The sequence below is a fragment of the Mus caroli genome, unplaced genomic scaffold, assembly GCF_978045245.1.
Source record: "Mus caroli unplaced genomic scaffold, Mus_caroli_1 scaffold_13, whole genome shotgun sequence".
Classification (NCBI taxonomy): domain Eukaryota; kingdom Metazoa; phylum Chordata; class Mammalia; order Rodentia; family Muridae; genus Mus; species Mus caroli.
Genome location: NW_028227268.1, coordinates 59,080,188 through 59,105,685, shown reverse-complemented (window position 1 = coordinate 59,105,685; position 25,498 = coordinate 59,080,188). Strand labels below are relative to the sequence as shown.

The window sequence follows — 25,498 nt, the reverse complement described above, 5'->3', positions numbered from 1 at the left end:
GGAAGGCTAGAGCAGCTGAAGGAGCAAATGGTGGTGACCGAGACTTCTTCGTGTTTTGATGGGACAATACAGCTAACTCTGCGACTGTCAGGTGGTGGAGATTCTCAGAGCACAGGGTGGCCTTAAGGACCCTGAGCTTCATGTTTGGGAAAGCCATAGTAGATCTCACAAGCTGTCTTGGACCTTCAGGCCTTGGGCTGAGTATGATATACAGTAGTAATGACAGCCACAGCATGGGGTGGGGTTATGACAAGAGCAGGAAGTGTTTTGCCAAGGAAAATTCATTGTGGTAACAGAACCAGGGCATGGGTGAGGGGAGACAGGAGGGCCCAGGGGAGGGATGGTAAGGCTCAGAGCTCCAGGTGGGTTTTATTCTAGAAATGACCGAGAAAGAACAAGCTTGACATGGTTAAATCGGCAGCAATGGGGACTCTCCCTCCAGTTCTGCCCCTTACTGTCCCTTCAGCCTCTGGTGTGCCAACTGCAGTAGTCTGTTGTGCAGCTGAAAGTTTTGGCTGTGCTTTGCCTCAGAACGAGAGCACTCAGACAGCAGCTCAGTTCTGGAAAAGCAGCAAGCTGCTGTCTCTGAGAGGAAGCTGGTATGGGTTTGGCTCGTGTCACAAATGAAATCTCTTTAGGATCCACAGCTTAATGGACTTCAGTGGGAAAACCACCCACAGCTCTGCCTGATGGGCTTCAACTGCTGCTGCTCGGGAAGAGAAGAAAACAAACCGCTTTCTTCATCAAGATAAGGTGAGTTGGAGCAGGACAGACCGGGTCAGCTCAGGGCTGTGGTGGGGCCCACCTTCCTGGTGGGACGAACAGAGTGCTCTACACCCCCCCCCCCCCCAGCCTCACTCCTCCAAGAAGCCCATTTTTATTGGGCCCGCCTGTCCTCCCTGACAGCAGATACCAACTGGTCTGCTTTGGGGGGTGGGCAGGGGGAGGGGGTTAATGTTTCTCTGCTGGGCTCTGGCCAGGGAAGGAGACAACACAAATGGAGTTGCAGACTGTTGGGAAGTAGTAACACCTTAGGGACAGAAAGGACTTGCAGGCTATAGAGAGAAGGCACCTCACTTGTTCTGGGGAGCAAGGGATGGCTTCTGCAAGAAGCACGTTACAGGGTGAGCTGCCACCTACTCATTCATGAAGTCTTTGTTCTCATCCTCTCTTTCCTTTTCACTTTTATGTTTTTAGAGACCGCATTCCATTCTCAGGCCAGTTTGGGATGGAATTCTCCATGTAGCCCAGGGTGGCCTCAAACTTAAAGTAATCCTCCTGCAGTAGCCTCCTGAGTGCCAGGATTACTACTAGCACACGACACTATGGGCTTCTTTTAAACAAGCTTCCTCATTTTCTTAGACCTACCTGGGAGAAACATCAGCTTTCCTCCCCTTTAATCACAGCAGTGATCTAGGGAACAGCTGTGCATCTGTGGGAGTGGGTTTTTAGGACAGTGACTGTCTGAGGCTCTGCTGCTCAGTGATGGCTACCCCAGAGCACAAGAATGCCCTTACTTATTATGTGTGTGTGAGAGAAACGCATCCACAGTGCATGTGTGAACAGCAGAGAGAATGCTGGCCTGACCACAGACCTGCTCTCAGTGCTGTCTTCCTAGTGACACTTGGTGAGATTTTTCAGTTCTCTTCAAAACTATTTATTATTTCTACAAGAAACAGATGTGGGGTGGGGGCTCCCTCATTTCTACCTCTGCCCAAGTCCAGAAATGCTCTTCTGTCACTATTGACAAAGGAAGCTCAGCAATTCAGCCACACAGTACCTTCCCAGAAGGGTGGGGACCGTAAATAGGAGCAAGTACTCTTGCCACGATAATTCCTTTGGGGATGCCTGGTGGGTACCTGCTACCCTTACTGAAGCCCATCCACTGGCATTCAGCATCCACACAAGGCCTTAGTAAGGATAAAAACCCCACTGTGGTGAAAGCTGGGGTTGGGTTTGGCCCAACAGGCTCCTCTCTAAATGTGGGCCATGAAGCTTGCCTGCTCCATGGCTGGCCACAGTTGTGCTTTCAGGGTTAGGCAGCTGAGGAAGCGGGTGGAAGCAGAGCTGTCCCAGAGCTTCAGGGTCACAGACCTTAAAGCTGTTTTTTTGAGGACTAACATGTGTGGTCAGCCTCAGTGCAATAGATTTCTATGGAGAGACAGACAAAGGGAAGCAGGAAGTGGACTAGTTTATCAACCACACAGGAGAGACAAAAGGCCACATGACAAGTCCTCTGGAGACAGGAACACCAGTGGGCATTCCCAGTGTGTAGAGTTCTTTGCAAGGGACTTGGGAATACTGAGGAGGAGGCTGCGCACAGGCGCTTGGGGCTCTCTCCACCTCGAGGTGCTCTTTCTACCTTCCATCGCAGACACTGGAGCAGCTGCACTCTAAGGCGAAGAAGTACAAAGCTCTGGCCCTTCTCTACCTACCTCCCTACAAGTCTGAGCCCTCCACAAGTTCTTTCCAGAAGTCAAATTCCCCCTGGTTCCCATCAAAGTCCTTATCCTCATCCTCCAATGCTACCTGGCCTCACCAGGGCTAATCCTAAGGGCATTCTGCACAAGGCACTGTGTGCCGCTGAGGCTGTCTAGCCAAGGCCTGCTCTATCACCTCACCCAGGAGGCACTGGCTTGGCACCCTTGATGCTAGAACCAGTTCCAGCCGGCAGTGAGACCAGTGAGAACTGAACAAAATGCAGCTTGTCTGCAATTATACTACCAGCAACACATGTACAGCCACTTTCTTTCACAGACCTTTTCTGTTCTGATGTCGACGCTGGGTAAAACATAGGGTTCTAAATAGCCTTTGCTAATATTTCCATAAAAGTCAGACTTACTTTATTTTGTCTTTGAATTACAAAGATAGGGTTTATTGGTGGTTGTGGTGGTATGGGTCTTTAATTCCAGCACTCAGGAGAGAGGCAGGCAGATTTCTGTTAAGTCCAAGGCCAGGTTGGTCTGTACAGTGAGACTCTGTCCTGTCCTACCCCCTACCAACCCCACAAAAGAAGGAAAAAGAGATACTGTTTATCTTAGTTAAGTCTTGCTCCAGGCCAGTTAAGGTAACATCTCAGGAACAGACACTATTGAGTCTGTCTGAGTCAAGTGGAGGCAGGGTTTTAAAGGAAATCTTTTCAAATGCTTGAGTTCCACAGGGCTGGGTATTCAGTAAGCCTTCCATAAATATTTGTGGGATAAATGAGTGAAGGAATGCCCTCTGGCTCTCTTCTCTCATCTGGGTCTACAGGAGGTAAACCGTGGAAAGCAGTTAGGGTTTGCAGTTTACCAGTGGAGGTTAAACAACTCACTCTTTTTTTTTTGTTACTAAAGCCATCCATCTGCCAAGTGTCACCCCTGATAAGAGCCCATTTCTGAGTCCTCATTTGTAACTCAATGCTGGTTGACATAATTAATGTTTACCACACAGCACCTGAATTACAAACCAGAGTAACAATCAACTCTAAAAGACTCTTACCATCTTCACCATGAAGGAGGCTCAACGAAGACTTAAAACAAGGGCTTTCTCTAGACTTAGGAAATGACAACACAGAATCCCAGCATCTCTAAGAATGAGGTGATGCAGGGATGTGGCTTTGGAGAGGGGGAGGGAAAGAGGAAGGGAGCAAGCCTCAGATAGACAGTCTCAGGAGAGAAACAGCGCTGAGAGGCCTAATGGGTATGGCTCCAGGCCGCTGACTGGGGCTGCAATGTCAGCTGCCAGCCACTTATCTGGCCAGGCCCCCAAGGGAATTCTTCACTGGGGTCCCAGCAGGTCACTTCTGCCATTGCCATCACTGCTCCCCAAAACAAGTGCTTCAGCTCCTGAGGCTGCAGGTTAGCCCGGTCAGCAGCTGGAGACGGCTTTCCTGAGTTCTATGGAGCCACAGAGCATTTTTAACGTTTCTGCTCTAAAAAAATTAATAAAATAAAGGCGGGATGATTAGGTAGTGGAAGGAAAAGGCCACATCTGAAGCCGAGGAAAGTGGGGACAGGTAAAATCCCATCGTATTGGCTCACTCTGAAGACAGAAGGGCTTTGTAAAAGGCAGGCACCCCCATAGCCCCCCCCCCCCCCAGCACTCAGAAGCAGTTGGCTGCTGCACCCTGACCGCCTTGATATGACAGCCACAAACAAAGCCTTTGGCTGTGCGGCTGGGAGAGAGCTGAGTGGTTTCCAGTCCTCCATGCAGCTATAAAATAGCAAGTATCAAGAACAACTGACATTTGTTTAGCTTTCACGATTCTCGCCTGCTAATGTGCTTAATCCTCTTCATCACCCCCAAATCCCACCTCACTTGTCCTGTGATGGACAACAGCCCAGCCCAGGCAGATCTGAAGCTGCCAGGGCCTTCTCAACCAGAGCACCCTCAACACAAATTCTTTTCCACCATCGGAAACAAAGGGGAGGGGGGGATCAAAGTAGTTGTGGGAAAAGACTCAGAATCCTATGGGATATATTCCCTCCATGGCTTTGTACTTGCAGGAGAGTGCAGGCCAGGGAAACACTTCATTGCCCAGTGGCCTGTGGAGGGCATCATCCAGCCCTGTGGCTAGTACAGACGCTACAGACCAATCCATGCCAACAAGGGACATAGAGTGCTTCTGCCCTTTCAACCATGGATTACTGGGACACACAGGCTCCTCACAGCCACTGTCTTTTTTATACACTCCTCTCTACAGGAAGGGCCATAGGCCACAGGACTTACACACATGCTGGTAAGCGGCTTCCTCTCCAGTCCTGACCTCTAACTACTGAGCCCAACTAGTTTTCTGCAGAGGGAGACATGGTCAGGGCCACTACAATGTTGGTGCTGGCTTATGTGGGCACTAGTTTCTAGGGTAGGGATGGGGGAGATGGGGACGGGGGAAAGGAATGGAGAATACTTAGTCAATCTGCCGCCCTTCAAACAGCGTCTGCCTACCCCCAATTTGTTGGAGTTAACAAGTTGCTCCTTCAAAGGGTGATCGGACTGATGCTTCACTAAAACAATGACCAGGGAGGATGAAGGGAAGGCCTAGGATAGGAAGTCTTGTAAGAAAGAAGAGCAGGGGGTGTGATGCAGAGGGTGTGGGTGGGTGGTGAGAGAAGGAAGGCATGTGAGACTGAGACCACAGTGAAGGCAGGCTCTGCAAACTCACAGGAGAACCACTGTATATCCCTGTCAACCAGCCCAGTACTCCAGACTTTACTGGAACAATCGTCATGGGTCTTTACCATCTTTTCTTTTTTTTTTTTTTTTTGGTTTTGGTTTTGGTTTTTTGAGACAGGGTTTCTCTGTGTAGCCCTGGCTGTCCTGGAACTCACTTTGTAGACCAGGCTGGCCTCAAACTCAGAAATCCACCTGCCTCTGCCTTCCGAGTGCTGGGATTAAAGGCGTGAGCCAGTACGCCCGGCATCATGGGTCTTTACCACCTTTTACTGCACAATCAATTTCTCTGCAGGTGTCACTATGGGCCCAGCCCAGTCTCGGGCCCACACAGCATCATCTCTCTGGTTCTCAACTAACAGGCTCACATTTCTTCAAGAGTCAACTGGCCTCTAAAGTCTTGTGGGACCCTAAGCTGAGGCTTAGCAATGTCTGTCTGCCTCTCCTAGAAGCTCAGGCATGGTTTGCATGAGGTCAGGGGTGAGTTTTAGTTAGTTTTGTATCTCTCAAAGCCAAGCACACAGTAGGGCCTTAACACCTGCACAGTGAAGTGACTATGGGCGTTAGTTTGTTAAGAGGGTAAAACTGGTGCCTGGTCTGAGTGAGCAGCGGAGTAAGCAGTCTCCCAGCTGCTCCTGCTTCCTTAATTCAATACGCACAAGATTGACCTCCCGATTCTCCCTCTTGCTGTCACGCTCTGTTCAGTAGGTGTTGCAAAGACTGCTACGTTGGACTTCTCTAAAGGCTCAAAGGTTAAGTGGTCTGGAGATACTACAGAAGAAAGGAAAGGCTTTGCCATTTTTTTCCTCTCAGAAAAGCTCTTTCCATCCATCCATGTCCTCCAAGACCACCACAAGAACCCTGGTGGTCGCCGACCTCTGTAGACAGTACACATGATACTGTCCATACAGTTTGAACAAATATCAGTCCCACTCTCTAGGAACTTCCGAGGTACCCTAAGGCTGGGGCTCTTTAGACTTTGAGGATCTTTAGTCTTTGTGAATTTGAGGAGTGTGGTTCCTGTACTAGGGGCATTAGCAGCACCTGGGAACTTACTGATGTGGCATTCTTAGACATTACCAGAGCCACATGAAAGCCCAGTAAGTACTCTGGGACAAATGGATGGGCTCTGAGCCTGTGAATCAGCACTGTTAAAAGGGCACACGCACCAAGAGGTGGAGAGAGCGTTAGAAAGAGTGTTTGCCTTCAGGTGGAACTTTCTGATGAACTTTCTATGGCAGGAACCTGATCTGACAGACACTGATGATCAGTAAAGGTTCACCGCAGTCCACAATTCAGATGGTAGTCAGTCTGTCCAGTCACTTTGGACCCTGAACAGGCAGTACACAGGGCAGCAGGCACGTGGCAGAGGCGTTGCTCACTGAGGCCCTGGGCCTCTCAAGGACGTGTTTCCAATGACCCATTTTATCTAACCCCGCTCAATTTTCAAAGGTTTTGCTCTGTGCTGCCAGGATGGCAGCTGCGAACCAAATGTGGCTCTGGACACCTGAACGATGGCTAGTGGGATTGAGGAAATTTACATTTATTTCATTTAAAAATTAAATAGCTACCTATGGTTCATAGCTACCCTCCTGAATGGGACAGTTTTATAAGATGACTAAATTGTATTAAATTACACTCAACTTAGGTCCTAAAATGCCAGCAGTAAGTACCTGTAACATACTCTCTTAGATTTTGTTCCCTGCAAATGCAGACGGCTACTCACGGTTTGTTCATTCTCAGCCTGGCTCTGTAGGATGCAGGCCATGAACCTTCCCACACGGAGCTAGCGCTACCTTTTCTGCGCCCCTCCCCAAGGGTTAGGTATGCGATACAGTTTTCTTTTTCAAAGTGTTTACTAAGGTTCGCCTCAAGTTTGTGCTCCCCCTGCCCCAGCCCACTGAGCTGGAGGGGCAGAAAATTCCAAGACACAGAACAGAAGTCAATGTGGATGCCTACAAGGAAATGTCTCCTGCTGGTTTCAGAAATCCTCTGTTTCATACCAGGTTCTGTTCAAGCTGATAATGGATGTCTCTTTCCAGACAACTGGGTACTCATCATCTGCTAACAAGGCATGCCTGGCCCCTCTGCCACGTGTCACTTAACATGTCTGTATACAATTAAAATTCGGGTTACAGAAAGACTATGTCAAACTTAATCTATTTCTATGTATGTGTGTGTGTATATATATATATATATATATATATATATATATATATATATAACCAATTTATTTACATTTTTGATACTACATATGTGTGTGTCCAGTTGCACATGTGTGTACAGAGGCCAGAAGAAGATGTCAGTTGTCCTGCTCTGGTTTAGTCCCTTGAGGCCGGGTTTCTCACTGAGCCTGGAGCTAAGGTGACAGGCAGCCATCTCCAGCGATCAGATTCTTCAGGTTCTACCACCCAGAGGTAGGGTTACAAGCACACACAGCCATGCCTGTCTTCTTATGTAGGTGCTGGGATCTGGAGAGCACTCGTCCTCAACTCATTGACCCATCTTCTCACCCTTTAAAAATAGTCATTCTAAACACCTTTGTTAGCAGTGTAGCTAGGTCTAGTCTGGCCTTCCACAAAACAGTGTTCCTTCCTGCACACATACTTTAAAGGGGGGACTTTTACAAATGTTTCCTGTCTGGCCTTTGAGGAGGCAACAGAAATCTACATATATCATGTCTCCAGTCATCACAAGGACATTTCTGGGAGTGTAAAGAGAGCCAGCCCCTAGGGTAGGATGCTACAGAACAGTTGTGAGTTTTCCATGGTCCTGGACTAGACTGTCTTCACCTGTGCCATTGTTTCCTCTTCCTAGGTGGGCCTACCTCACTGAGGAACTAGGAGTGAGGAACAATACGGAACCTAGGCAGCCATGCACTTTCTTTCATGGTCTGTACCTCAGTGTCCAGGAAATTACTGTGAGGGGTCAGAGTTTAGGGGTACACAGATGGTTGAAGTGGGTGGTGGTCGAGTGTGATGAGTGAAGTCAGGGTGAGTGCTCTGTCCTAGTTTGCCTTCTCTTGCTCTGATGAACTGTATAATCAAACCCACCTTGTAGAGGAGAAGGTTTACTTCATCTTATACTTGCAGGTACTAGCCTGTCACCGAGAGAAGTCAAGCAAGCAGGAACCTGGAGGCAGGAACTACAGCAAAGGCCATGGAGGAATACTTATTGGCTTGCTCTCCATGGTCCGCTCAGCCTACTTTCTTATAAAATCTAGACTACCGGCACAGACTCTGCATTCACACTGAGCTGGACCCTCCCACAATCATTAATCAATAAAATGTCCCACAGAGTTGCCTATAGGCAATTTGATGGAAGCCCAGTTGAGGTTCCCTCCCCCAAGATGGCTATAGTGCCTGTTAAGTTGTAAGCCATTAGCCAGCACATGCACCAAGTGGAAGGGGAGGGAGGGCTAGTGGTATATACGGAAGGCTCTCCGCATGAACTGCTAAAGCAGAGTGAAGACTCAGAGTCTACCTCATCCAGGGGTGCCAAATGGATGCTTCTCCTTGTTCCCCAGGAGAGACTTCACTAGAAGAAGTCCTAGCACTGTTTCTGCTAAGCTTGGGGGCCACGGGGAGGATCCCAGTCTTCCAAACAACAGCCAGGGAACTGAATGTCCTGCCTTTCCCCACTGAGTCAGCTCATACCATAAGGAAGGACTTGGAACAGCAGCAGCAACAACAGCAGCAGCAGCAGCAGCTACTGCAAGCTGAGCCACACCACGGTCCAGAACACTTCACAGACCAATGTGACTCCACAAAGGATGGGCTGGAAGCCTACAGTCTAGGGAGCACCATGGCCCATTCTCACACAAAGACAATACCAGTTACACAAGGGCTTGTGACTGAGTCTGATATCAAGTTGAGTGTTTTGTTTGTTGGCATTCCTTCTAGTTCTGCCCAACAGGCCCAACAGTTACCTAGCAACAGCCATGTAGGCCTGGCTTGCTACAAAAGGGACTGTTTGGCTCCCCCCCCCCACTCTTCTCTTTGTGCCACCTTTCTCCCTCTCTCCCCTTCCCCCATTTCTCACGTGTTCCTGGTCAGCTACTGCTGCCGTCGCTGCCTCTTCTCTTCTTCTGTCTTCCTTCTTTCTCTCCTCCTCCTCCTCTTCTTCCTCCTCCTCTTTTTCTCTCTCCCTCTCCCTTTCTCTCTGTCTCTTTCTCTCTCTCTGTCCCCTTTCTTTCTCTGTCTCTAATCCCTTCTCAAATGGCTAGTACCTGGGGGTGGTGGTGCCTTAGCATGGGTCCACTGAGTCAAACCCTTAAAAAACATATCCTTGGCTCTATAAAATACATTTTGATTTTATAAAACACATCAGTGTTCACTGTCTTTTGTTGTTGTTCTTCCACTATGCACTGACAGTCTTGGGCCCTTACTGGATGCAGGGTTCTTTAAGATTAAAAACATAAACATCTATTTAGTCTATGTGTGTGGTGTGTGCACACTTGGAGGTAAAAGGACAACTTGCTCAAGCTGATCCTCTCCTTCTACCATGTGGCTCTCAGAGACTGAACTCAGGTCATTAGGCTTGGTGGCAAATGCCTTTATCTAATAGCCTAGCTGTTGAGTTTTAAACTTTGAATGTCCCAGCTTCTGTAATTGTACAAAATAAGTTTCTTCCTTATCTAAGTTACCTACAGTGACCACCCCTCTGTCCTCAGAACCACTCTACAAGGAGACGATTATTAGCTCCAAGTGGCAGGTCAGGAGGCTGCCAGAGGGGCCAAGTTCAGGTCCAAGGTCAGCAGCAAAGAGGGCTCACATCTTGCTCTGAAGCCCTTTGCTGCTGCTGCCTCCCACGGGGCTGAGGCTGGAGCTTAGTTTATCACAGAGCAAAGGAGCACACAAGCTTTAGAATGCTGTATTTGTATATTCATTAAAACCCACCACTTACAGGATATTAAAACCATTCGAGGAGACGAGCATGGCAAAGGTGTAATGGCATTTGTGCGTCTGCCAAATCAGAGTGTATGAGCTTTTATAAAGTTTCAGAAGTGTGGCTCACAGGGCAACGGTGTGTGGCCACTGCCTTTTGATCCCTCATGTGGAAAATGTGTACTTACAGATATTGCAGGAAACCTCACCACTTCCTTCCTACGTGTCGGTCAAAACACCAACTACTTGACTAATCAGACTGTGGAGCTTCCCTCACAGATGGGAAATGAGCTATTTTCACCCCACAAATCCAGCTGTGACACACTACCAATGTGCAGAGCCACTGGATGGTTCTCCTGTAGGCAGCATGAATGATTTAAGCCAATCATGAAAAAGTAAACGAGGAGTTAATGAAGATAATCTGTCCTCTCACAAGGGAAAATGCGCCTGTCCCAGGGCAGGAAGGAGGCTTGTCAGCTATGTGACATGGCTTTAACAGGAGACGGAAGTTCCCAATGGACTGGGCCTCCCCAAGCAAATCAGCAGCTCCTCGTGTTCCGATTTCATCACTCGTTTGAGGGCCTTTCCTCCCTCTATCTGCAGTCCGGTGGAGACAGCATTGCCTCCTGTTCTCTCTTAGGCCTTCCCTATGTCTCCCATGCTAAGATGACATGGGACCCCTTCAGCTCAGGACTGCCCCATCAACACTTTTGCCTTAAGAGTCAAGAGACTAAAATGGACCTGCCCCAAGTGTTACAGAGTCTTTGACTGGTAGGTGACGGGTTCACTTGGAAGACTCGGGAGCTCTCACACCTGGCACTGATGACCCTGTCTGTTGACAAAGGCCACTGTTGCACCAGGAGACACTCACCAGCATCAAGGCTTCCAGTGGCGGCCGTCCAGCCCATGACAGGAGGGATGGCTCCAACCACGGCTCCAACCCAGGTATTGGTGATGCTGATCCTCTTCAGTGGTGTGTAACAACAGGTATACAGGAAAATGTTGAAGACCCCCAAGGCCCCTGTGAGTGGATTCACTCCCCAGGTCAGAAGGGCCACTCCTGGCACAGCACAGCAGGTGGCAAAAGACACGGCTAGCAATGGGCTAGAAGAGAGCAGAGGACATTGTGAAGACATTCCACTTAGCTCTGGCCTGCAGCTCAAAGTGTGCACTGAGGCGGAGCCAGCATCTTCACATCCAGGGAGGATGATGGGAAGCTCATGGAGAGTCTTCCTGAGACTGTAAAGAAGCTCAGGTGGGAGGCGGAGCCCCTTGCAATCCTTCCCATCTGCAGGTCCCCTGGACTCCTCTCTTCTAGAGCTGACATGAAGGCTTAGACAGGGCTACTTTTAAATAAAGGACAGATGCAAACAATAATGCAAGTTCTGGACAAAAACAGGAACCCTTTCGGAAGCCATTCTACTCATTTGTTTGCACTTTAAAGTGTCACCAAAGCAGGAACAGCAAACATCAATGTCTGCCCTAGAGAATCTGCATGATACATCACCAGCAAATTATAGGCTTAAGGCCCTACAGTCCTGTTACAAGAGTCAACACCAGGAGGCTGGTTCACACTGCCAATGATGTAACTTGGTTTGTGGATATGACTGTCAACAAGAGGTCACGAGGGCTAGGTATGTAAAAAGACTACTCTACAATGTGAAAGACTTTTTCAGTCTAAATAAGTGTGACCTCCTGGTTCCTGTTTATACACACTTTTTTTTTTTTTTTTTTTTTTTTTTATTTATTTATTATATGTAAGTACACTGTCGCTGTCTTCAGACACTCCAGAAGAGGGAGTCAGATTACGTTATGGATGGTTGTGAGCCACCATGTGGTTGCTGGGATTTGAACTCTGGACCTTCGGAAGAGCATTCGGGTGCTCTTACCCACTGAGCCATCTCACCAGCCCCACACTTTTTTTTTTAAGGGAATCAATGTAGGTTACTTAAGCCTGTGCTTTCTTTGCAAAAGCCACAGTTCACCTCCCAAGAAAATCATATTTACAATGTCCTGGTACCCACTCAATTACAGGTTCCACAAAATGCTTCATGACAAGTTGTAGTCATTAGCAGTTTCTAATGGGTTTTAGTTCTAGTGATGTCAGTTCTCCAAGGGGGGGGCAATCTCTTGAAGTAACACCCCTCTGTTGTCAGGGCTGTGGTGTGCTTCCTCCACTGAGAGGTACTCTGGATTGTGAGTTGGGCTCCCTAAGAAGGACTAACTTAAAGAAGGAGGCCCAGTTAGAATCAGCCTCCACCAGCTCCAAAGGAGTGTGAGCGGAGATGCAGGAGGGCCCAGCAGCTCAAGTGTCATGTGACACCAAATCCATTGTGCGGGGGCACTAGGTAAAAAATTCCACTCTGACTCTCATTTAGCTGGCCCTCTTTCCACTGGGGGCTGTGGTCTGCCCTGCCTGGAAGGTGGAACAGAGCAGAATGGGAGTTCTGAGGAAAGAGGGAACACATGGGGACATGTGGTCGTCACAAGGTGACAGGATGACCATGGCTACTGCTAAGACCTGAGTGCAACTGCACCCATCTGTCCCACCACCTCTTTGGAACTCACGGCCAATGAATTCTGATGGACTCAGGCACCCTTGGTCTTTTCTTCTATCCCACCCTGTCTCCATCACTCCCACCCTGGCAATTCTTTCTGTGACCTGTTATTTCTGCTCCTGCTGGGAAAGGCCCTGAAAACATACTGGTCAGACCATTGCAAGAGCGCGGTGGTGACTCACAGCAGCTGCTAGAGGTGACCTCTAGCCTGTGTCTTGTGTGACCCTGAACTAACTACTCACCTGTCTGGGAATCCTAGTTTTACTCCAGGGCAGATCTCCAGCAGTGACAAACACTGGGATTAACACCCTCTTTGCTGGTTAAGGGAGATTTCCACTAGGCTCCTCTAGGTTTGCATCATCCCTCCCTGCCCCCAGGTGTGAGTCAGGTGGCCGGCAGCTAATGAAAAGGACAGCTCCATACCCCAGCCCCACTTCTACTCCCTCTGTTCCTTCCCGCTCACAGCAGGCCTCTCTCCTTCGCAGTCCTTTTCTGCTTCTACCCCTTTCCTAGGTCCCCATTCTCGTTCCCCACAATAAATCCTCTTTATACTAAGTCCTTCGCATGGTGTGGTTCTGCCAGGTACTCTTATTCTCCCCTTGCCCCCTGCCCCCGCCCCCGCTGCATTATATCACATTATATTTCAGAACACTCCTCCTCTGGGTTCAGGGAAACAGGCTGCCCTTGTTCTCACAGATACACTCTGCATATTTCTGCCTTTACCCACTTCCCTTCCCAATCTCTTTTATTGGTTTAGTATTTATTTTTATTTATGTGTGTGAATGTTTGCCTACAAGGCATGTACACGATGTGTGTATGGGCCTTGTGCTTTAAGAGGCCAGAGGGTCATACCCCCTGGGAATGGCGATGGATGTGAACTACCATTTGGAACTGAACTGGGGTCTTCAGCACTGAGTCATCTTTCCAGCTCTGCCCTTCACCTCTCTGTTGTCAGTCCCAAGCCATGCACACCCCTCCCCATCACCCCATTTTTTGTTAAATTTCACTGTCTTCCTACTCCACACACCCTACTTCCCCAGGAGATCCTGCTGTGAGCACCATCACTAAAGAGAAGCTCTACGGTGGATTCCAAGAAGTGCATGCTGAAAGCAGCCTCATATGGCTGTCTCCTGAGAGGCCCTATCAGAGCCTTACAAATACAGAGACCAACCATTGGGTTGAGCGTGGGGTCCACAATAGAGGAGTTAGAGAAAGGACCAAAGGAGTTGAAGGGGATTGCAACCCCACAGGAAGAACAACAATATCAACCAACCAGTCCCCCAAGAGCTCCCAGGGATTAAACCACCAACAAAGGAGTACACAGGGCTCCAGCTGCATGCCTTGCAGAGGATGGCCTTGTCAGGCATCAATGGGAGGAGAGGTCCTTGGTCCTTGGTTGATAGATGCCCCAGTGTAGGGGAACTGAAGGTGTGGAGGTGGGAGTGGGTGGAGGAACACCCTCATAGAAGCAGGGGGAGGGAGGATGGTGGTGGTGGGTGTTCCGGGAGGAAGGAGAAACAGGAAAGGAGATGACATTTGAAATGTAAATAAAGAAAATATCCCATTTAAAAAACAATAAAGAGAAGCTCTAGCTGGAGTGTGGTTCTGAGCTGGATGTGCACCTTTGCCACTTCCCCCTTGGCCTTTCTCCTCACTTCATTCCTGACACAGTTCTCTCAGGTGGTCACAGCATGGCTGACCTGGAGCCAGATGACTTGGTAGCACAGCATGCAATGGAAACCTCCAGATGAAGGATTAGGAAGCTGCATGGCGCTATCTCCCCATGCCCAGAAGAGAGACTAGCTAAAGCCAGTGTAAACATTCCAACTCTTGTTCTTCCAAGAGGGGAGCTCCCAGGTTATAAGAACAGGTCTTCCCATACACGGGGTTCCAAAGGCTACTTTTATTTTGGGTGGGAAAAAATGTAGTTCATAAACATATTTATTTTTCCTGAATTGGCCCTTGTGTTTAAAAAAAAAAAAAAAAAAAAGGAAGAAGAAGAGGGTTGTTCCCGTCGCCAAGGGCCAGGGAAGCAGTTGGGACCAGGGCGTTAGTGCTATGAAAAGCCCTTTCAGAAAAGCACACATGAATTTAATTTATTGAGATAGGCAATTTGGGTGGAAGTTTAGTTTTTGACCTGTGTTGGAAACACAAAAAACCATGAGGCTTGATTTTGGCATTTAAATCAATATGCTTAGGGGCATGAATGAAAACCAAATAGGCTGATGGGGTGTGCAAACAAGAATGAAGATACTACCCAGCATGCTATGCGAAGCTCAGCACCAGGAGAGCGCACCCCAAATGGAAAACTTCATAGCATCAACAGGCTAATTTTCCTGTTGTATTCCATTTTTGCCAAGATTCTTATTGTAAAGGTAATATACATTTCAAGTCACAAAATTTGCAACTATAAAAATAAAACATAAAAAATTCTGAATTATTCAGAGACGGATATGGTGTACGTCTCTCTGGCCTTTTCCTGTGCTATAGTTACTTTAAAAGTAAATACACGTCCATAATCTACATTAACACTGTAGACAGGGCACTGAAAATCAGACCAAACCAACCCAAAACTTGCTAACAGGATAGATGCAAAACACTATCATGTCTCTAAACAACCACAGCATCCCCTCCCCATAAAACAAACAAACAAACAACAATCATTCACATCAACAAAGTAAATTTGAGAGATTATAGTATCTCTTAATTTTTCTGGTGAGACTCAACACAAGTAAAGTAACTTGGCAGGTGGGCCTAGGCTTGGGATTACAGACTGGTTCATGAATTGAATCCAGAGTTTTCCAACTGGCCTTGGGACACACTGATGAAACACCCCTGCAGATCCACTCTCTCATTTCCTGGGTCAGCATTGCTGGGATTAAAGGCCTGTATTGCCATATCTGACTGGACGTGAACATTTAATCTGAGACTCAGTGACAGATGAAGGGCAAAGTGGCAGAGAAGGACCTGTGTGACAGCTAAGTGGGTAAGGGCTGTCTCAAAGTCTCTTGACCTGACTTTAACCCCAGCTCTCTTGAAAGAAACAACTCTTGAAAATTGTTCTCTGATTTCACACGCACCACCATTCACTCACACGTGCAAGCATGCAAGTGTGCATCCACCACTACATATATAAATGTAATCTAGAAATTAAAAATCAACTATCCAATGTGATATTCAGTGCTAAAGGAAGCAGTGATCTCTGAAAATGTGGAGGAAGAAGCAGGCAAGGACAGTGCTTCCAGGAAGAGAGAATACAGCAAATAGAGACTGGGCTATGTTTTAAAGTCCAGTTTACCTGGGCAGTGACAATACCAGGGCGCTATTAAAGCTGTAGAAGTTTGGCATTTTTAGCTGTGTGTGGTGATAGGGACCAGCAAGGGCCACAGGCAGTGAGCTGAATGCAGTGTCACTGAGTGGGAACCCGGACCAAAACTTGACAGTTTCAATAGATACCTATTTTTCATTTGGAAAGAGTGTCCCTTTCTCGTCTTGTTAAACAGAACTCGACTCTGCTTACAAATCGAGAGTAAAGTCTCACAGTCTGAAGGCAGCAACCCTTGTGACTTCAGGCCAGCCACTCTGCACACCTTCCCCATCACACTACTGAGTGACTGCTCAGCAAGGCCATCTACACCTCCACCTTGAAGGTTCTGCAAGTGCCTCCAACATGAAGACAGAGCTGACACAGGATGTGGAACCACTCTCTTTCTGTTACTCAGTTCTGCATTAAAAACTCTCCTTTGTACCTCCCTACTATGGTTTTGCTCTTCATATCCTTTAATTCTACAGCTGTTCATATCCATGTGAGCACTGTATCTGGCTGCCAGCAGGCTCTGCAGGATTCCTTGGGGTTCCTTGTGCCTAGAGCCAGGGGACAGGATTCTGCATCCACCCACCCCACAGTAGTTCTGGGTGTGGCCGCAGCTGCATTACCTGGGAACCAGGTAGGACCCCAAACAGGCTTGCTACAGGTCACAAACTATGTCATCCCACTGCCAACACAATGTTGGCACTTACATGGTAAAAGTATACTTTCTGGGCCTACAGGAGCCACTCGCACACTGTGGCTGGCCAGGCCAGGTCACCCACGTAAAGTGCCTATCAATCAATGTGTGCCTTCTGACCTGTTCCAGCGGAAAGAACATGGGGTTATGACCTAGCGGCAGCAGTTGCTGGCAGAGAAACAGTGTGCCCCTTGACTTCCCTGACTCCCCTTAGAGGGACTGACTTAGTCATCCAGCCTCAAGTGTGTGCACCATTAAAAGTATAACTCTGGGGCTGGAGAGCCCTGAGCTTCATTTACTGCTTCCGCTCTAGTGCCTGCTGAATATCCTATAACAGAACTATTTTACAGTCTTTTAATTTTATTATTATTATTTGCTTTCCTGACTAACCACACTGGCCTGGATGCAGGCACTGTGAGTCTAGTTCAGGCCCTGGTATTTAACCTCTTATGGTCCTTGTTTCCTCAACAGAAAGATGTGGTGTGTATGTTAGGGCTATTTCACTGTTGTTATTGGAGCTTAGCTCAACTCAGGTCAAAAGCTCCAATAGCAAGAGCACAGGGCAGGAGTAGGTCTGCTGTGCCCAGCTCTGCTGCCTGTGCAGAGTTCTCAGGTACATGGGGAACACTTCACGGGCCCTCTTACGGAACACAGTGCACTCGCTAACCGTACAGGGCCTTCACTTGTTTGTTCACTCATTCATCCGTACCTCTCACTGCCTGGACCGTCAATCACTGCGCTGCTTGGCAACAGAGCAGACAGAAAAATAGGGACGTTTTATTTAGAAAGGAAGAGAGACATTAAACACACAGACACAGACAAAAGTCCCATGGGCTATCACTGTAAGATCAGCTGCATGAGAGAACACATGCAATGAGAAAGCTGTATTTAAACATGGAGGAGCCTTTAAGCAGAGCTGGATATAGGTAGGAACTTTTAAAATTGCAGAGTTATTCTATCCCTGGTTTATGTTGAAGCGTACTTAAGAATTTATATGTGTGTATGTATGTATGTATGCATGCATGTATGTATGCATGCATGTATGTATTTGTAGTAACAATTCGTATAAAAATTTAATTTTGTTCTATCAAATAAAACATGAACTAGCAATAGATAAAACCTGACTGATCTTTAAAAACTGTTGGTGTTTCTAGCCCTCTACCACAGCAGCTGTGACAGTGTCCACCCAGTAGGATCAGAGACAAAAGGGACTCTGAATGGTTCTGGCTGGAATGCATTTGTACGGGAAATATTAGCAATGAATATAAAGTGGGTATGAGAATAAGTGTCCAAATGTCTGCAGAAATATAGTCACTCACTGCAAGTGGTTTGAGAGTGTTGCATGTACAGCAGGGTGGGTGCATGCGAGGCTTGAGAGTGCGTCTTCACACTCATCCACTCATGCAAAGAGGTTCCCCGCCATGATGAGGGCTAGTGATTTACTTCAAAATTCACGCGCAAACTCAATTACATTTTAAATTACGACTCTCTCTACTGCCTTTCCTGCCCAAGGCTACCACAGAAGAGGAACTGACAGACCAGGAGTGGGGGTTGATCCATACATGTCCCTTACAATGGGACATCGCTTTGTTTGTTCAATAATAGTCTTGACATAGATATACTAAAGGAGAATTTTCTAGAGATATTGGAAACAAGGAGAAAAGCAAGCTTTAATTTGTCTATTCATTGTACTTAATAAATGTAATTTAAATTACTTGCCTTTTAAATAACTTCCTGGGGAAATTGGGCCATTCTGTGTAAGCAGTGTGTTGGGGGTCCAGGAAGCACTGCATTAAATCAAGCTTTGTATTATGACCGGCTCCACAGGTAATTTTGGCCTATACAAAAATTAATCTCATACTTCTTGCCCATTCTTCCTGAATAAATGACCTTTAAATCACAAAATAAAATCTCCTTTCTTCAAAAACAAAAGAAAAATTTAAACCTTCATCAAATCAAGCCAATTTAATTTTAATTTCCTGTATAAATCCCGCACTTGAGCTTTGAAATGAGTTTTTGGGGAATGTCTTTACAGATAACTGTTCTGAAAAGGTCTCCATAGACTCTTATTAGGTAGTCTGTGTAAGTCTCAAGCTATGATATGACAAAGACGCAGGACACTGGCATCATCTCACAACTTAAGGACAATGAAGGCATAAAACCAATTTTAAAAGACTAAATTTTACACCATATTTAAGAGGAATGCAAGAAATGAAACAAATAGCAAATGTTTTTATTTATTATTGATTATACTAAGGACAATAAAGATAGTGTTATATGAAAAATCTTTTTTGAAAGAAGAAAACAGTACATCTGCTTGTACTAAAGGAGTTTTTTTTTTAAAAAGCAACCAGAAGACTCTTACAAATGCAGGAGGAAGATACGAGGGATCCGCTGTTTAAATCAGACTGTACGAGAGAAGTCAGTGAGCCCTGCCTGCTTTAGGCTGAGCTCAATGGAGAGCTGGTGAAGATGCTCTGTTCCGAGTGAATGTGTGGTCCCACATGGCCGTGCCTTCCCTGTTATGGATCAGAGACGTGGCAAGGCCGTGGCTGGTCCAAGGATGACTGTGTACTCATGATGACCAGTGTGCGCTCAAACTACCAGGCACAGCTTCCTCTTCCATGACTGCAGCCTAAGACTGCGCCCCACAGACCTCACTAAGCCTCTCCTGTGCGGGGATGCATGAGTGTCACCCACTAGACCCCAGCTTGCCTCTCTCTCTCTGTCTCTATCTGTTCTTCACTCCCTTGTCACCCCAGCCGGGTTTCCAGGACCAGGTCTGTAGGGTATGGCAGATTTCTGAGCTAACCTCAGTCAGGAAGAAGCAGTCAACGAGCCTCCAAGGGTGCCATAGTAACTCACTTAAATTACACAGAAAAGATGTTTGTAGAAAGACTGTGTGTGTGTCTGGGGTGATTCCAATGTTGTCTTAGTTACTGTTCTATTGCTGTGAAGAGATGCCATGGTCAAAACAACTTATAAACGGAAGCATTTCCTGGGGCTTGTTTATAGTTGCTGAGGCTGAGTCCTTGACCATCATGGCAGGAAGTGTGGCAGCAGGCAGGCGGGCATGGCTCGGGAGCAGTAGCTGGGAACTTATATCTGAGCCACCATCACAAGACAGGAAGTGAGACTGGGACTGATGCATGGGCTTTTGAAACCTCAAAGCCCACCCCCATTTGCACACCCCCTTCAAGAAGGCCACACCTCCTAATCTGTGGTAAATAGTCCACCAACCGGGAACAAAACATTCAAATCTCTGAGCGTTATGGGGGGGGGGGGCACTGTTATTCAAACCACCATAGATGCTTTGATCCATCTATGAAAATCTGTCCATCCCCCGTCCCCCAGCATAGGTACAATCTCTGAATCTTCTTAAGCATCTGGGCAGGGCTGTCCACTGAAACACCTATTCTTCTCACCTAACAGCCTGTACCTACTGCACAGGAGACCCTCACTTTTCTCTTTTCTACTTTGTAACTCTCGCTTTAGCTTTTAAATACAGGACTTTATTCACTTATGCAAAATACAGCTAATGGATTTTGGGAGTCTTTGCAAGGTGTTAGTAGCTTTAATAAACACAACTTAGAAAGTGAAGGCAGGACATCTACCCCCGAGGGTTTGGAGATGACGGGAACTGTGTGTGCTCCAACTGGCATGTGAAGCCCGATCGAGACAGGTCCACTTCCCTGCCCCTCTTCCCCAGCAATCTGCACGTTTAGTTTAATCTGGGACAGTGTTTACAAACACAGACACAGCAGGAAGCAGGCTGCCAACGCAGGAGGCCCTTGAGCTCACTTGAAAGAAAAGGAGTGGCCCAGGCTGTGCAGACAAGTGGGGGTGCATCACCTTGGCCTCGCATGGTAGGGTTTGATGTGAGGTTCTATTTTTAAATGCTGGTGGCTAAGGCAAGCACGCACAGCAGGCCCATACAGTCTGGACTTGCTCTGTGGTCTCCACTGTTTGTTTTCTTGGGTCTAGGTAGGAGAGCAAGTGCCTGCTAACTTTATGAATGCTGCTCCCTGTACTTCTCATAGATAGACAAGAGTGGAGGTGTAGGCCAGTGTACAGATGCCTCCCTTACAGCCTGCATGAAGTCCTGGCCCATCCCCAGCACGTTCCGAAGACAAAAGCAACGGCATAACAAGGGCAATGAAAAATTTCCAAGAACATTTCCCCCTCACCTTCATCTTCCAGCAGGACGGGGACCTCCATGTCTGTTTTGGGGCTCTTGTCTTTCTCTTCCTGAACACTTCCACCAGTGAGAGGGGGAACTTCCACGTCTGTTGTGGGGCTCTTGTAGCCCTTTGTGGTCTTTGTGTTTATTGGGTCCACCATCCTGCCTGTACATCTCCCAGGCCATACTTTAGTGTAGTCAGTCTACAGCATTCAACTTGATGTTCTCTGTATCTAAGAACACTGCCCAATGAACTCCTACAGACCATAAAACAGACCACCTCTAAGCCTACACTTGCACTCACCGGTGGGCACAGTATTTGTACAGTCCAGCCTTGAGAAGAGGAACGTCAGCCTACGTGTACCTTGACTACTGTTAAACAACAACAGCCAGAAGCAAACATAGACTAAGTTCCTAAGAAACAACAGCTATCTCTTTAAGTGAGTATTTTTTAGAATATTGGGATATCTTACAGCTATTACGTAGGGACATGGGACCTGAAGAAGCCATCACGCATAGAGTACTTCACAGTCAGTCCTTTTCTCCTGACTACCAGGGAGAGAGACTCCCTGTGTGCTCAGCCTCAGCAATGCCTCAGTATGAGGAGATGTACAAAGACTTTGCTGACTCCTCAACTCCATGGCTCATGGTACTGAACGATCTTATTCTAGAACAATCTTCTCTACATTAACACCTCTGCAAATAAGTTGAGAACAAATTTGTTTTTCCTGCCACTTCAAATCACTGGTTAACATTACAGAAAGAAATTTCTATACTTACCAAATGTTTATGTTCTTATTACATTAGCAGTATACACATACTGAGAGACTAATCATAACAAGCCTTTGAAGCTGTGCAGGCCTGTGCCTTGTTAGGTCCTCGTCCACTAGACCAGCAGGACTGGGTGGTGACTAACACAGCTCCCCTGTAGCCTACACAATGTTTACATTTGCTTAAGTGCTTACTGGTAAAACCTTCAGTAAATTTGAAAAATGTCTTCTGTAAGTCCCTGTAATACTTAAGCTAAACCCTGCTCTTTAAGTTAGTAATGCCAACTAAACAATCCATTCATTTCGTTCTAAAACTCAGTCTTTATCATTCATTTTAAAGACAGGTATGGCTGACCCGATTAGAAGGGTTTCCATTTATCCTCCCCAAATAACCTCCTGCTCAGCTCTTATCAGGCAATCTCTCCTGCTTACAGCCCACATAAGCTTACGCATTATGGATTACCCTCATCTGATCCATTAACTTGGAAAAACTAATGTTGACATCTATTATTTCTCTGTCAGCATCACCAAGCTGGAAAATGGAAAATTCAAGGGAGATGTAATCAAAATACAAATGCCTTCCAAAATATGACAGGAAGGAAGGTTAGGCTCAGCAGCCCTGGTCAGGAGGCGAGCAGTGTCCACGCTGTCCTTTTCTGTATCTTCTACTTCTCAGAGGCCTTTGTTCATGCCAATTTATTAAATTCACTTAACTTTGGGGCTGCCCAGCCCTGTATGCGAAGCTTTTGCCCATCTAATTTTCCTGTCCATTTTATAAAACGTTCACCATGACACAAACAAAATGCACAGTGCTGTTATCACCACAGGTAATCAATACATTTTTGATGAGTTGAATTAAAAGTGAGAATTCTAACACATTTAAAAGAAATAATAATATTAAGAATATGAATTTAATTGGACATACCAACGACAGGGGTATTACTGAACTACCTCCATATGAGGTACATTGGGAATTCAAACTGGAAAACCTCAAGGTGATGCAGACAGTAGATTATAGGTGCCTATATCTCTCTGCACTCTCAGAAAACAAGGAAAACAGAGAGCTTCAACTCTGACAGAACAATGAAACAATGCTGAGGAAGACCTATGAGATGGGGAGGAGAGGAGAGGGAAGGGGATAGGGGGAGACAGGTCTCTGTAGCTGAAGCAAAACAAATGCAGTTATTACAATGTTTAAGAATCCTCTTTGGGGTTGAGTATAAAGAATAGAGCTCAGACAGGATTTCATGTAAGTCTGTGTTGAGGCAGGGGAGGTGGACTATAGCTTGAAAGTCATCCTGTGGTCCCAGGGTTGGAGATGAACATCAGCTCAAGTCAGGCACAAGCTGCCTAGGCACAGCAGCCTCTGTCTCCTGCCATCTCTAATGTTTAACTGCCAAGTTTGTTTATCTTTTGCCTCAGGGATCCAGGTCAGGGGTGAGCTACCAGCTCACACTTGGGCTGTGGAGTTTTTTCTCAAAGCTTTGGATTTGAGAGAACTAAACTGAAGCCGGAGGGCTAAGGCTGAGATGGTCACTTTGGGGATGCGTGAATCTAAGTGAGAGAGGGATGCAGAAGGTTAGCATTAGAGAGCACAGTGCAGTGCTATGCAGAGAGAGCTGAGCTGGCCAGGAGGCTGGAGGTCAGCTGCAAGCAGCAAGTACTAAGGGGGGGGGGTGCTCTCTCCAAAGAGGACAAACAGAAGAGCCACTGTACACAGCATGCAGGTGTCTATCTAGAAGACACCCTGTTTAAGTGTTAAACCAGAGAAGAGACCAGGGGTGGCATGGCTGGAAAGTCCTGGGAGAAGCCTCTGGGTGAGTCTGGTGGAATGACCTGCTCTCAGCAGGGCTGGGCAGAGCCTGGAGAACCAGTTAGTGCTCCCAACAACTCCTCAAGAGCAACTGCTTGTTCTTATCCTTATAGTACACAACTGCTTGTTCTTATCCTTAAAGTAACTAAAGTAAAGATTGGGGAAAATATTCTGGGACTCTTCATGTCAAACCATTCCTCCAGGCATCTTTGGACTACTAAATCCATTTTATCCTATTAGGAATAATGTGCAGGGAGATGGGAACCTCACCACGTGGAAAGTTCAACAACACTGGACAGTTGTGTAACATAAGATGTAGGAAGAAAAGATCTAGTGAGAATATGCAAACAGCAGGATACCAGAGCCCCAGAAACCTCAGAAGCAAACCATCTCTTAACTTTGTACATAACAAACCCCTATTGGCAATAGGAGTGGTCAGTCTGAAGCCAGGGATCACATGTTCCCAGGAGAACAGCTGCGGTGCTCTGACTCCAATAGGGCTATGCTCCTGCAGATGACAGCAGGGTTAAGACAGCTCCATTACCAAGCCCCTGGAGCACTTCTCTGCAGACTTCCTTCTAGGCAGATACAAGAGCTCTTTAGCCAAGAGCTCTGTGGCTCCAGGAGGTCTCCCGTGCATCTGGGTCCTTCCTGAGTGATATGCTCACTGTCATATGGTGGCTCCCATGCCACTGAAGAGCCTGATTAATCATCCTGCCACAAAGGACCCAGAGTTGAAGGAAAAGCAGAAAGCCACAGGGTCAAGTGTTTCCGCAGGAAAGACACTGGTAACCAGCAGTAAAGATGTTTCCATTAACTACCTGTGCTGTTGTAAGGCGGTCCAGGATACACACTCAAGTGACAAAGAACCATGGCTGTATGTTTTAGGATGAGTCCGGGCACCCATCTTAACATATGGACACTGTTTCTTTCACTAGTGCAGGAAATGGAAGCAGTGTTTTTCAAATGGGGTAAGATTAAAAATTGCTTTTTGTTTTTTGTTTTTAATTGTAAGTGACAACAGCACAACAAAGGAAGTGGCTTTTCTGGTGCCAGGAAACACAGGATCAGGCATATGCTGAGTACAGACTGCCAACTGAGCTACAGCTGTGACTGATATTTTTGTGTTTCATAAATACTTTGTGTTTTATAATACAGTCAATACGTAGTCCGGCCTGCCTTCAAGTTTGTGATCCCCCCCCCTCTTAGCCTCATAACTACCAGGATCATCAATATGGACCACCATGGACGGCAACTGGTATTGTATACAGGCTATTGGCAGGTAATTAAAACTGGGGGGACTGTCCTCTGTACTTGTCTTGGGAAGGTGAGAAAAAGAATATAATTTTGTAAGTTTGTTCTCATTAGATTTTATTTTAGCTCTATTTCACTTTTCAACTCTAGTAAAAATAAAGAAAATTTCTATGTTTAAAATATAAAGAGTATATTTTCATTATTTAAAAAAAGCGAATTAACTTACTATTCCTTAGTTATCAATTACAGCCACCATCATCTCCTGCCCCCGTGTAAACAAACTGTACAGAAGGCAGCGATTATAAGGACCAGCGAGCAGCCTGGGCTGCTAAGGCTGTCTCAGGCTGGATACCCTTTAATCTTGAAACATGTGGAGCCGAGCCCTAAATGTATTCAGTTTATGTAGGTCAGCCCTAAGGGGAAACATATTAGACTCTACATTACCCTTCACAGTCCCCTCAAGTCATCCATAAAGGACATGTGGGATTATGTCCACACACGTCTAGGGAACAGTGGCTGTGCTCGCTCAAGTTGGAGAATGGCCTAGTGAGATTGCAAAGCCGCAGTGGCTCAGCACTGAAGGCCAGCAGGAGGTCTGCGGTAGGAAGGGCGCCTGTCTACTCCCTCCTGCCTTCAGGTAGGTCCAGCTCCAAGGGCTAAAGAATTGTTCATTTGGTTGGTGGTGGTCAAAGGACTGGGCTCCACACTAGATCCACTAGTTCTCAATGACTGATTACATTCTAACCTTTCTTGGCTCCTCTGCCTTAGGAATTACCTGAAAGTGGAGGACTTGACAAAAGTAGATGCAGGGCCATGTCAGAGAGAAACAACTGTTCCTTAGTGAACAAGGGTTGTAGAAGGAGAAAAAAGAAGCAGACA

General features: G+C 46.8%; 1 protein-coding gene across 1 annotated transcript in view; it reads right to left on the bottom strand.

Annotated features, from left to right (window-relative positions):
* Positions 1-25,498, bottom strand: part of Cox10 (cytochrome c oxidase assembly factor heme A:farnesyltransferase COX10) — a 119,282-nt gene that overhangs the window by 3,120 nt on the left and 90,664 nt on the right. The window contains exon 6 of the mRNA XM_021177982.2: positions 10,909-11,141. Coding sequence (XP_021033641.1) covers positions 10,909-11,141 — 233 coding nt within the window. The remainder of the gene's footprint in view (positions 1-10,908; positions 11,142-25,498) is intronic.